General features: G+C 43.0%; 1 protein-coding gene across 4 annotated transcripts in view; it reads right to left on the bottom strand.

Annotated features, from left to right (window-relative positions):
• The window catches only part of ICA69 (islet cell autoantigen 1-like protein), a 78,450-nt gene extending 74,103 nt beyond the window's left edge, over positions 1-4,347 (bottom strand). The window contains exons 1-2 of one of the 4 annotated variants that reach the window (XM_050190953.3): positions 4,225-4,347; positions 3,765-3,844 (exon numbers count right to left, since the gene is read on the bottom strand). In XM_050190953.3, coding sequence (XP_050046910.1) covers positions 3,765-3,775 — 11 coding nt within the window. In that variant the 5' untranslated portion in view covers positions 3,776-3,844; positions 4,225-4,347. The other 3 variants (XM_050190952.3, XM_050190955.2, XM_050190956.3) reach the window with 3 other exon arrangements.
• Between the last annotated feature and the right edge of the window lie 8,612 nt (positions 4,348-12,959).

Here is a 12,959-nt window from a genome sequence, read left to right as displayed (position 1 = left end):
TAGAGATTCTCGAGCACTAATCTATCCCTTTAGCTTGATTTAATATTTGCCTTTAGTGTCCCTTTAAGTGCCAAAGTTCTTAGGGTTGAACTGTTTTCAGCCTTATATGGCAATGACCAAGCATTCGTTAGCCAAACCATACTTGGGCAATTTTCACAGCTCTAAAACTGTTCCCCGTTTCCCCATACATTATTCTACGGTTCATTTGCCGGATTTTATGGCACGTTCGAGACACTGTATATGAAGCACACAATATAACCATATCAACATTTAAAGGTGCACATCAAAGAAATTGATGCCTCGAATGGCCAATAGCAAAAATTATGTTTATGGAATCCATATGCATACAACCACATATCCAACTTCTCATTAGCAAATATAGGCTTGTGCAAGTGAGAAGGTAGATATACAACTGTGATATGTCATATACAATGCACTTATGGTGTAAGCTAGAAAATTTCGCTGCTCGAGCCTAGAAACTTGCAGAGTACAACTCAGGATGCACACATTTAAGCCACCCAAGTAAACAAAAGTACTATATCTATTTATGAGAAAAAAAAGGTTTTTTCTTAAGGCCTCATGTCTGACACTGGGCTTAGAACATAAAAACAAGTTAACATAGCCTCGACTACATGACCACTACCTCACATGACTACATTACAGTGCACTTACACACACACTTAGGTTTGTTAAAAAAAAAAATTCTAAAAAATTTTAAAGAAATTAAACAAAATGTTTATGCACAACTTTCACAGACAGTGGCAGTACCACAGTTTGTTTGTGAACCAGCAACACAGTGGTGAGCACCTGCAGAACGGGCAACTGCTGCATTTTCAAGAAGCAAAAGAAGCGCAGACGAATAGCCAATCAATCAATGTCTTCTTAAATTAGAAGTGTGGTACATTGTGAGAAAATAAATATTGGCTTGCATATTAAATCATCAAAAAGGAAAATAGTTAATAAATATCGAGCGAGACAGAAAGGGAGGTGCATGCAGCTGCTATATGTAGTGTGCCTCAATTGAATGCACCTTGAAAAGTCTGTGTTCAAAATGTTCGCTGCATTATTCAGACTCAAATGCCAGGAAAGTATCTTTCCCATCGTCATTGACTTTCAGATCCCTGCAGTCATTGTATCCCCGTATTTTTTCTGTCCCTGCCCATTGTATTCTCTTTCTTTAGATTCCTCAAAGACCAAGAAAAGTAGAATCGAAAAGAGAAGCAATATTTATTTTTGACCTTCCACTGGTTTTGTCCGTTGTTGACCAACTTAACTCTTGTCCAACTCTTTCAATAACCAAGAGACTAATATGCTTCCAGAGTTACTCTTATTGTTTGATCACAAAACTACTTTGTTTCCTTACACGAGCGCAAACTTCACTTGGTTTTTTTAAACTTCACTTCATACTCGTAATACACTGCGGCACAACATGCAGACTTTGACGGCCCACGATCAACACTGAACCAAACTAAATTTTGCACTGTGATGTGTGGAGCAAAGTTCAAGCAAAAGCACAATTAAGCACATCCTGTAAGAATTTTTCACACCTTACTGGGCCGTATGCCTGAATATTTCATGCTTTGTGATGGACTACCTTCAATACTTCAATTTATGCGAGTGAAGTGACAGGCTGCAGCACTCACAGTACAGTACAATCTCGTTTAACAAAAATAGCTTAAATGGAATTGCTGCTTAAGTGAAACAACGTCCTCTAAAGTGTTTGATTTTGTACTTAATGCAAAAAATGGTAAGGGTAAAGGTAAAGGGCAATGCAAAAAAAAATTTCAATAACCAGAACCAACATTCTCACAACTCTCTACAAACAAAACAACAGAAGCAAGCTCTAATTTTTAAGAATGACGCAGGATCGGCAATATTTTTTGTGAACCCTGTCTTCGATCCAGAAAGCCATCCTTAAAAAGTGGTGGCAACAATTCAAGCAGGCAAAAATTTGATTTTTAATGCATAGCACATACAGACATGGACAGCTTCTTAGCGCTGGCACTCGCCCCACAGACTAACTACCAAAATAAGGACAATGAAAATTTTGAGAGCCTTGCAGCATGCCGTTCGATAATTTGGACTCTCTCGCATGACCATATGTAATTCAGCCACTGACTGGAGCAGTAAGAGGTATGCTTTTGTTTTGATATGTCACCAATGCCTTCTCAAAACTGAAACTATAAAGCCTGGTCAATCCAGTAGCCGCCTATCATGCACGAAACAATGGGACAAACTAGCTGCTACATTCATTTCTTTATGCTTAACATATGTAAATTTGGTAAAAGGGTGTATGACATATAGTGCTGCATTTACTTTCTTAGTAAACGGAACTGCTGTTAATGAGCACCTATTTTTCCGGTCCCTTCAGGTTCCATTTTATGGGATTATACTGTATTTGAAATGTTATGCATTTGAGTGCCTGATACACTGTATTTACTTCACCAAAATTTACTCAGTTATGATAGAATATTGCATCCCAGCATACAAAATAAAATGCATCTGAGGAAAACTGGAGCACAATGAACTCCATTCATGTCCAAACTTACAGTGCTCAGAGATTGAAATGCGATACTCAGGCAGCATGGTGGCCGGCACTTTTTTTTGCGCCACCGTTGGACACTGGGGACATTGAGCTGATGCACTTTTGTCACATAAAAACGAGGGTCATTTTGATTCATCGGGATGCAACTGGGCCCCCTCAGTGATCACCCAGCGCTCACCGGTGGTGCAAGAATCACCGGCCGCCGTACTGTCTGAGTATCTCGTTTCAATCGCTGAGCACTGTACGCAATCTAGCAGCATTATGATCACCTTAATGTCCACCACGATGGATGTACAGCTATGGCACTACAGGCCACAAAAGTTACTAATAGCAGCTTGATAACATGTGATCGAACAGTAGAAATTGCACTGCTAGGAGCTCACTAGAAAGGCACAGTATGCACTAAGAAAAGCAAAAGAAAAGAAAAGCCATGTTGTGGTCAAATGCGTTTTTTTTTTTTTTTTTGCTAGCAGAAAAACAGGTAATGTCATTTGTCCGATCAGTGCCACACAGGGCAACATTTGGCAGTAACAAGTGCATGTTGGCTCCAGGCGACATACCACAAGCACCCACATCCCGCGACAGGCACCCACATATAAAAAAAAAAGTACTACTTGTAAATATAGGTTTGTGTCAAACTCCAACAGGCATGCTTTCATGTAAGGCATTACCTGTTTGGTATGGATTCAACATGCAAAAGTTGTCTGCAACGAATGTTGCTATGAAGTATGTCCAACCTATTTTGCTTAGACAGCTTTAGGACCAACGTGCGCGAGACCAGGCGCTAAACTTGTTTTGCAAGTAGTGCATGGTCTCGCCGAGAGCTTTCCCCACAGCACATTTGAATGGGACGGCCAGTTTCAGCATACCATTTTGCACGCACTCATGCGAAGCAAAATCAGGCCACTGAGCAGGTAAACTTAAAGCAACATATATCGAGTCCACAACGCATGCTTCGAAGGAGACAAGGATTACGACACACCTGTGTTTTCCCAACAAGGGATGGCAGAATTTGTGAACAAGATTTCGTTGCAACTTTTCGTGTACGCTAAAGTTCTGCCTCGTAGTGAACGCGAATTCACGCACCCATATGCCAGGCCAAAGCGATTACATATGAAGTGAAAGCATCACAAGCTGGCGATGGTTAGACGTCAAATACCGAAAGACATGCGTCAAAGGCCCAAGAAAAAAAGCGAGAAGCAGGAAAAGGGTTACTTACAAATCATTCATTATCGTTTCAGGAAATAATCATTCCCAGACCTACAATCAGGTGCTAGTAGGCTGTCGTTTGGATTATATCTGAAGGAGAGGTGGCAATGGTTAGTGATCAGAAAGCGAGAATAGGCGCAGCACATTTGATGTGCTGCAGTTAGTAGCCACTAAGGTTAGCAAGCATTGTGCGGGTTAGCTCTGCATAGCATTAACAGTGAAAATAGAAAAACAAATGACAACATAAATACAAAATTACAGCAATAAAATACGTGAAAGCTTCAACCGAATTCCATATTGAAATTATTCCCTGCAAAGCTTGAATTTGATCAGCAATAGGCCCGAGCACAGAATAGGCAGTCGAAGAAGTTTGGCCTGATTGTAGCGCAAAAACTCATACGTTATTTCCCCGCCACTAATAGTCGTGCTAAATAATTATTTCACGCAAACGGAAAAGCAAACCTGGTTACCCATAACGGAAGCAACGCCATATTCCGTACTGCAACTTCCGGTGATCCGCTCTATTGCCCCCTGGCGTCTGGAATAGGAAAACAGAAACGTCAATCACGCATAAGTAACATTTCGTTATGCATGTCACGGCCGTAAAAAAAGAAAAAAATTGTGCCTTTTCATAACGCGTGCAGTGAGTACCAAACTCATATATGTTGCAGTCACGATGTGGCTTTGAGCTTTGCAACTGGCTTGTTCCGTCTCTTTCTGTGTTACGTATTTCCACAAGATGGCAACACTTCCCCGCTGAACTAAGGCGTTGCCTTAACCCGACTTGACTCACCGTAGGTATACTACAGAACACCTATATGGGAAAGAAAAGCTAGTGACAAAAGTAGCATCGATCATACAACGCAGCTACAGAAAGAAAGGAGCAGCCTCGTACGACAATGCACTCTGCACGTGCAGGTTTCTGTGCACTGGTTGCCGTCGCATGGTTCCACTAGCTACGGCGGAAAAAACCTGTAGGGCAGTAAAAGTACATCACAGAACACATATACGTAGTAGTATGTCCGGTAGTAGTATTATGAAGGCGTCTGTAAATGTGAAAGAGAAATGCAGGATCGAAGAAAGAAAAAAGTGCTGTGTCTTTTTTCGCGTTTGCTATTCTGTTGCCTCCTACAGTTAGATTCTTGGTTTACTTCCCGCAGTAGATGTGTTCCAGGATCAACAACAGCTGTTTTACAAAGCCTGTGCTTGTAGTAGCACGCAACGTCTGGATAAGGCTCATGAATTTCGCTAGCGCGCTCGGGCGCAACTCCGACGCGGCCTATTCAAATACATGTAATACGCAAGAACGTTTTCTGAGATAAACCCAGGACCGATTTTAATGAAATTCGTTGCATTTGAGAGAGAGAGAGTTAAATTCTAGTAACTGTTGGAATAGAAATTTCGATTTAGGGCCTCAATTTTGTTAAAAAGGTTTTCAAAAATTCGAAAGTTTGAAAAAAATAGAAGCACGAAGTTTGCACATTAATAGCTCTGAATCAAGAACAGATATCGCGGTTCTGTAAACGGCATCCACTAGAACACTGAAAGCGGAGAAATTTGATATGTCGGTTTATATCTTGTGTGAATTTGTTACGTTCTGTACAAGGGTTCTGCAAAAGCTGTATATCCATAGTACTAAAATTTTTGAGATTCATGTGAAACATACCAGTTTTGTCAGCTTTAGATGTACTATTAGATGCAATATTCTCATAATTGTCATATCATTTTTTATCGCTGAGTTACAGAGTTGTAAACTTGATAGTTTCATTTTCTGAATTTTCTTTTATTTTTGCTACTTTCTAATAAAAAATTGCCGACCTAAATGAAAAATTCGAAACCAACAGTCACTATATTTTAAGTTTTTCTTTTAAATGCAACAAATCTAGGCAAATTTGGCGCAGTGGTTGCCGAGAAAAACGAATTCTCCTTTAACGTGTATTTAGATAGGAGCACCCGAGCTAAAGCTTCCTCTAAACCAGCTATCGTTAAAAACAAGAAAGAAACCTGGCAGGAAAATAATAGTTGTTGAAGTGCAAAATAAAATGTTCAATTTTGAGGAAAGAGGGAAACACGGCTCATATGTTCATTCCGTTTCCTACATGCTTGCAGAGAGCACGCGGAAGGCGAACGCGTTAGCTACTCCCAGGGCAATTGGAGTAGCCACGCAATCGAGTCCCTGCCAGATCACGGTCACGCTCCCAAGTTGAAGGTGGGAATGCCTCCGAGCGCTCTTATCAACGCGGCCCCATGCCACGTTGCACTGACATCCAGGCAGCCTAGGCATAGAATAAAGTGCCTTAGGCAATTTAGAGTTACTGTATATGCTACCAAAGGTAGCTTTGGTAACATGTACAGTAACTCTAGGCAAATGTGTTCCGAGCGCTCTATTAGCCTCGTGCGCAACTGATGGTGGCGCTGCGAACGGCGCTCCGGTGACGTCAGTCGGGGCACCCGCCTTTGTCGTCTGCCACGCTCCGGCTATGATGGCTTCATTTTTATGCGTTTCCTCGCGCTCTGATTGCGTCTCGCGTAACATGGCACTGTCCAGTTACTGCCTGTATTTTTTTTTCTAGTTTTAGTTCTATAAATTACAGCATTAGGAAGACAACAAACATTGTATGTTAAATAGATATTCTATATCGCCACGCAATGTGGTAGACCAGTGGCTAAGCTCGAGGTCGCTCATTCGACTCCGGCCGCGGCAGCCGCATTTCAATGAGGGCGAATGCGAAAGCGCTCGCCTATACTTAAATATAAAGGCCCTGTAAACAACCTCAGGTAGTCAGAATGAATCCGGCGTCCTCCACTACGGCGTGTCTCATAATCATAAGGTTGTTTTGGCACGTAAAATGCCATAATTTCATTTTTTAATTAAAATAAAAATTCACATAACCACAGCCCTCGTGGGCAGATCTCGTGACTCAGTCACAAAACATTGCGCCGAGCGAGTAAACGAGAGCTTACACATCTTTGGAAATGAAGCACGATAGGGGGGCTCATTCGCAAAATTTCGCGTCGACTAATTGGCATTGTAGGTGAATACAAATTTTTAAATTTCGCTCATAATTCTAGTCACTTTGTGTAGCATGTTATAAAAATTTTTTCTGTCCAAAAAAATCTAATTGTTGTTCAATGACAGGCGGTTTATCTAGAACATTATTTGAACCACGCTCTATCATCTTTCGCAATCGTCAATCATGCTTTACACTATTTTCTAACACTATTTATCTAATTACCACTTTTTAATGCAAAAATGCAAAACGCACTTTCAGACTACCGGAGACCACTCGGAAGATATCATTTTATCAGCGTAAGAATAAAAATATTGTTATACTGCAGTAATGGGCGACTTCAATGCAGAATTGGGGGAAAAACAGGCTCGTGAACAAGCAATTGGGTACTACGGCGTCGATTCTAGGAACGCTAGATGAGAGATGCTGGTAGAATTCACGGAAAGGAATAAGCTGCGAATAATGAACACCTTCTTCAGAAAGCGTAACAACTGAAAGCAGACCTGGAAAAGCCCTAATGGTGAAACAAGAAATGAAATAGATTTCATGCTTTCTGCCGATCCCAGCATAGTGAAGGATGTTGAAGTGTTAGGTAAAGTGCAGTGATTATAGGTTAGTCAGGTCTAGGATCGACCTCAGTTTGATGAGAGAAAGCGTAAACTTGGTCAAGAAGAAACAAGTCAACATTGAGGCAGCAAGGCTAAAAGCAGACAAAACCAGGCTGGTACTTGCAAACGCATATGCAGCCTTAGAACAGAGAGATGAAGATGACATAGAGGTAACGAATGAAACCATAACTAGGCTGACTTCAGAAGCAGCGATTGAAGAGAGAGAAAAGGCACCAAGGCAACCAGTAGGGAAGCTCTCCTAAGTAACAAAGGTCCTAATAAAGAAACGACAAAGAATGAAAGTGTCCAACTCAAGAGATAAGATAGAATTCGCGGAAGTGTTAAAAATGATCAACAAAGATAAAATAAGGGATATTAGAAATTATAACGTGAGAGACTGAGGAAGCAGTAGAAAATGGACCCAGCATGAAATCAGTGAGAAGAAAACTTTGAATTGGAGAAACCAAGATGTATTCACTGAAAGATCAGCAGGGTAATATCATCAGCAATCTCGAAGGTACAGTAAAAGCAGCGGAAGAATTCGGTACTGACCTGTACTGTACCCAAAGGAGCCACGATACCTCCAACGAAGCAGTAATGAACAGGTTGCACAGACTCCTTCTATAACTAGCGATGAGGTTAGAAGTGCCTTGAAAGACATGAAACGGGGTAAGCGGCAGGAGAAGATGGAATAACAGTCGATTTAATCAAAGATGGAGGAGACAATGTTTGAAAAACTGGCGGCTCCATCGCAAAGAGCGATGGAACGAAGAATGCTAGGCATAATGTTAAGAGAAAGAAAGAGAGCGGTTTGGATCAGAGAGCAAACGGGTATAGCCGATATTCTAATTGACATTAAGAGAAAAAAATGGAGCTGGGCAGGTCATGTAATGCGTAGGTTAGATAACCGGTGGACCATTAGGGTTACAGAATGGATGCCAAGAGAAGGGAAGCGCAGTCGAGCATGGCAGAAGACTATAGGTGGAGCGATGGAATTAGGAAATTCGCGGGCGCTATAGTTGGAATCGGTTGGCGCAGGACAGGGGTAATTGGAGATCCTCTCGCGCATTCATACGTCTACCCCCCCCCCCCCCCCTTCTTTTTTCTTCTTTCCAGTGTGTTCAGCGCTGCTTATTTGGTCAAGTACGTACCAACAAACCGGCACTTCTCAATTTTTTTGGTTTAGATTTAAGTGCGTATGCGGCTTTTCAATATAGAAAGTATATTGAAAACGGTGATCTACGCTAATGTTGTTACTGGTTTTTATAGCACTTATTCTCATCGCTGGACGAACCTCACCCGCGAAATGTGTTCGCTACCCATGGCAGGAGCAAAGAAAGGAAGAACTACGCTGAGCCGCAGTTTATTGTCAAAAAAGGGCCGACATATCATTGAGTGCACCACGACAACGGAACCGCAATGACGAGAAACTAATGCCATACTCACACATGTACATCATCTGAAGACTAGCAGACGACACTAGGAGCAATCCACACTAAGTGTGTTGACGACGACGACTCAGCTCGATATTTCGCAGGAAATAGTGACCTGGAACATTCCGTATATACTGTTCTACAAACCAAATTTATGCGGGAAACAACCCAGTTACCTACAAGAGCACTAAACGTGACATGTTGCTGACAGGACAAACAAGCGCGAAGTGTGCCCAGTTCCTTTATTTGTTCGTCCCCTTTTTTGTCATCTGCACCACATTTACTAAGAACTGTTTGTTGGCCTAGTTGGTGTTCGCTTCATAAAGAAAGATGTTTCTTCCTTTGTGTGTGTTTTAATTTGCGGCAAAAGACATGTCCTCCACCACGTTTACTGCTCTCTCACCAACAAGCCCCGAAAGCAACATTAGCCTTGATCATGCTTTCTTAATAATATACATGCAGATTTAACGCATTCATTGTAATGTTGTAATTAATTAAATACTGTAGAACTAAAGGCAATGTCTACAATTGTATTTATCATGGTGGTTATTGTCACCGTTTTATCGAGGGCGCCCCGACTTGCGATCACAGTGGCGTCTATGGTCCGGCGCCATTCTGGTATGTGGGATCGCGCTGGAGGGTGCACTGTATATATATATATATATATATATATATATATATATATATAGGCGTTCTGTGGGCGCGCAGCGTACGTGCTGTTGTCAATCAGTGGCAAGTTTTCGCGTTTTACTGAGAGGTCTCAACAAGCTTTTGCGATTCGGAAACTTCTTAGTGTGTCGGCACTAAGCTTCGAACTTCAATATGGCGGCACTATCGAACGGCGATGGGCCAGCTCTGTCGGCGATCGAAATAGAGGCGAGCCAAGTATGCACATAGTCGATACGTGAAGCACGTGCAACGTGTTGTTATTCTATGTCTAGCCTTGAACTCTATTGAGGTATCCCTCAGATGACAACAATCAGAGGTGTGTCAGAGTGCCATGCTGTGTGCCGCACCAGCGTACATCCCAGTACAGGTAACTATATAGCGAAGCTCCGAGGAAACATGTTTTGCTAGCTTTCGTGCTCCTAAATTTACCGCGGAACGATTTTTTAAGAATTGTTTACCAGGCATCCTGGCATCAAGCTTTACAAAATAGAGAACTGTAAAATAACTCGACTGGAATTAAAGGCGTTAACATGGAATATTTGTTAAAACGACCTGGCGGCACTGGCTGTGAATATGCCACGGTCAACCAAATGAGTGCGACGCATTTGAAGAATATGCGCACTCTTAGGTCCCGAGTGGTGCCTGTGCAAGGGTACCTGACCGACTCAAGAGACCTGGAAAACGCACAACTACTCTCTGCAACAGCAACATTATTTTCTGAAGTAATACAGCGCGCGAGATGCGCGGCATCGGCCAGACAGCTTGTCAGCGAGAGTCGGAAGCACGGGAGAGCCCGTGCGAACTAGCCGGTACACTGTATACGCATTGCTTTGGTTACTGAAAGAAAAAGAATAGACCTTCATTTTCTTCGTCGGCCTACTGTTTCAATTATACGTCTCCAAACAACTTCCACTACAACGTTGATTGCCAAGCATGATAGTTGCGCAATTGTGCAATTATACAATTGCGATAGATAATTGCGAACGATGTAGTGCATAATCATTGTTTGAGGTTACACATTACATACAGACCGTTTTATCGGCGAGGAGAAACGTAGCCTTGAGCCAGCTAGCGCGCGATGCCGCTCTTCTCGCATTGATATGTGCGAATTGCTGTTTTTCCCAGCAGCACTTGGAACGGTAGTGGTGTGATTGCGAATTAGTGCGATTCTAAGGTGTTCCGCCTGTGATTGCTGCGATATCAGATGGCTCAAGGACAACAGGCTACCATGCACTGTACTGTATTTGGCAGCAAAATAACTTTCGAAGCGAGTCTGAAGTGCCCCATTCAGCAGGCGGCGACTCCGTGGACTCCGCAGCTGCGGTTGCAGACAAGCGTCGGCTTTGGATTGCCAGCATAAATAGAAAGGACTTGACGCCATCAGCTTCGTCGCGTGCATGTTCAGATATGTTGATGGTGATAAAAACATATTTATTATTACAAAGGAAGATTGAGGGTGGTGCCCCTAGAAGATTTGGTTTCCGACCCGGCAACCATGATCAAACAGGGATATTAACGAAAGGTGCACATTCAGGTCGGTCAACTATAATATGAGTGGACGAAGTCAACTATTCCTTCATGCCTGCACGTTAAAGTCATTCTGTTCAAATGTGTTCTAAGCAGTTAATGCTAATACACAATGTGAGACGTCTACGCAGTAATGCCACAAGGACGAAGGCGATGTTTGTCGAGGGAAGACAAAAATAGGACGCTGAAGGCAGTGCTGAGGTGTTATTCGCCCGTTTTATTCTTGCGCCTTTGGCCTAATGAAAAATGGCGCGCGCGCACGTCTCCCACGTACCACGCGATGATGAGGCACGCAGCGGCCATCGTTCCCCTAGCAGGCAGATTTTGACGTCGAAGATTTTGACGTCGGGTGTACCAGAACCATATTCTAGTACACTCTAGTCGAGGGTGACCTCCTGTCCCGACGCAGCATGGAGTTATTTCCTTCATGCGTTGCACCACGCGATGGTTGCGCTTCCACGATGGCAAGCGTGGTATGCATTATTTCTGTGACGTACAGTGCCGAAACACCGAGAGGCACCCGTGAAATTCGCAGGTGAGACAAGCGCTCTACTTGTAAGCTGCGCAGTTTTCTTTTTATCCGTGTCGCGTTGTAAATTGAGTGGTCCTTACGTGCACATCGATAAAGTTTTGTAAACTCCTCATGTACGGGTGCTTCCACTCAATGCCGGTCCCTTTCCAGGATGAACTGCGCTGCAGCACCATGCAGCTATAGCTGATGAGAAACATAGTCGTGGTTACGTGGACAATGCAGTCTTTTCGAAACGCTGTAATTGTGGCAGCGTTTATTGGCGGTAGTGGAAAGGACAAATATCATGGTTATTTTCCATGATCTAAGTATCCGTGGTCTGCGAGTGTATGAAGCGGCCGCGTGTCGTAAGAACGATAACAGTAGTAGTATACAGATTTAACCACCTAGTTCGGTCTGCTGTCACACGCCTTTGCAAGTCTGTGCATCAACAGCACGTAACCGTTGTCAAAACGAAGATAATTTATCATTCTGCTGAGTATGTTCCCCTACTAAGTGATGCTAAGCGCGTTTTAACCACGCAGCAAACGGGAGGTCTGGAGCACAAACTGCTTTCTTTTTAACATCCGTAACCGAGCGTTAAAAAGAGAGAGAGAGAGAAAAAAAAGAAGAGAGAGAGAGAGAAGGCAGTGATGTTAACCAGTCAATAGTCTGGTTGGCTATCCTACGCTGATGGAAGGGAAAAGGGGAAGAGAGAGAGTATAGAGACGTGCACAGACAGTACTTGAGTCAATATCGCTCGTGCAAACCATACGTTCTGAGAAAGCACAAAAGGGCCTTCACTGCCTTCTGAGCCTATGATCGGTGGGGACGGTGCTCTAGTACTGTTTGTTCACTCAGAGGACGATAATCTAATTTCGTCAATGTGTTGGACAAAGATTGTCTTTGTGCTTGAAACTGAGGACATTGGCACATTAAGTGGTCAATGTTCACCTGGCATCCGCAAACATCACATGCATCACTTGAGAGAAACAGGCCATGATATCTCCTTTCAATGGATACCAGGTCATTGCAGTATCATTGGAAATGATGACGCACACATTGCAAGGCCAGCCTTGAATCGCTGGAGACTGCCCATTTTCTAGGACTTTCAGCATTTATCGCATGAAGAACGTCGCGGAGAGCCGCGAGCTCTGCAGCTGTAAACGTAGTAATATGAACCGGGCGTTAAAATCGCACAACAGAAATTCTGGGGATCAGTTGCCTTGTGTTTGAAAATAGTCAGATGTTTGGCTACTGCGTACAGAGCCATTCCAACTAGTGCTGAGTAACCTTTCGTGAAGGCTATTTCCAGCCACAACCGACACAGAAGAGACGCTTCGCGTCGATGCAATCCGGCCGGAGGTCTGAGTTGCAGTGAAGGGTTTAGTCTTTGCAGTCTTGTGCGCCTTGTATGTGCGGTTTTCCACTCTGCTAAAAAGAGTGTGC

Source organism: Dermacentor andersoni, chromosome 1 (genome assembly GCF_023375885.2).
Source record: "Dermacentor andersoni chromosome 1, qqDerAnde1_hic_scaffold, whole genome shotgun sequence".
NCBI classification, from domain to species: Eukaryota; Metazoa; Arthropoda; class Arachnida; order Ixodida; family Ixodidae; genus Dermacentor; species Dermacentor andersoni.
Note: the sequence above shows the minus strand (reverse complement) of the source record. Positions and strands in the feature narration are given on the sequence as shown.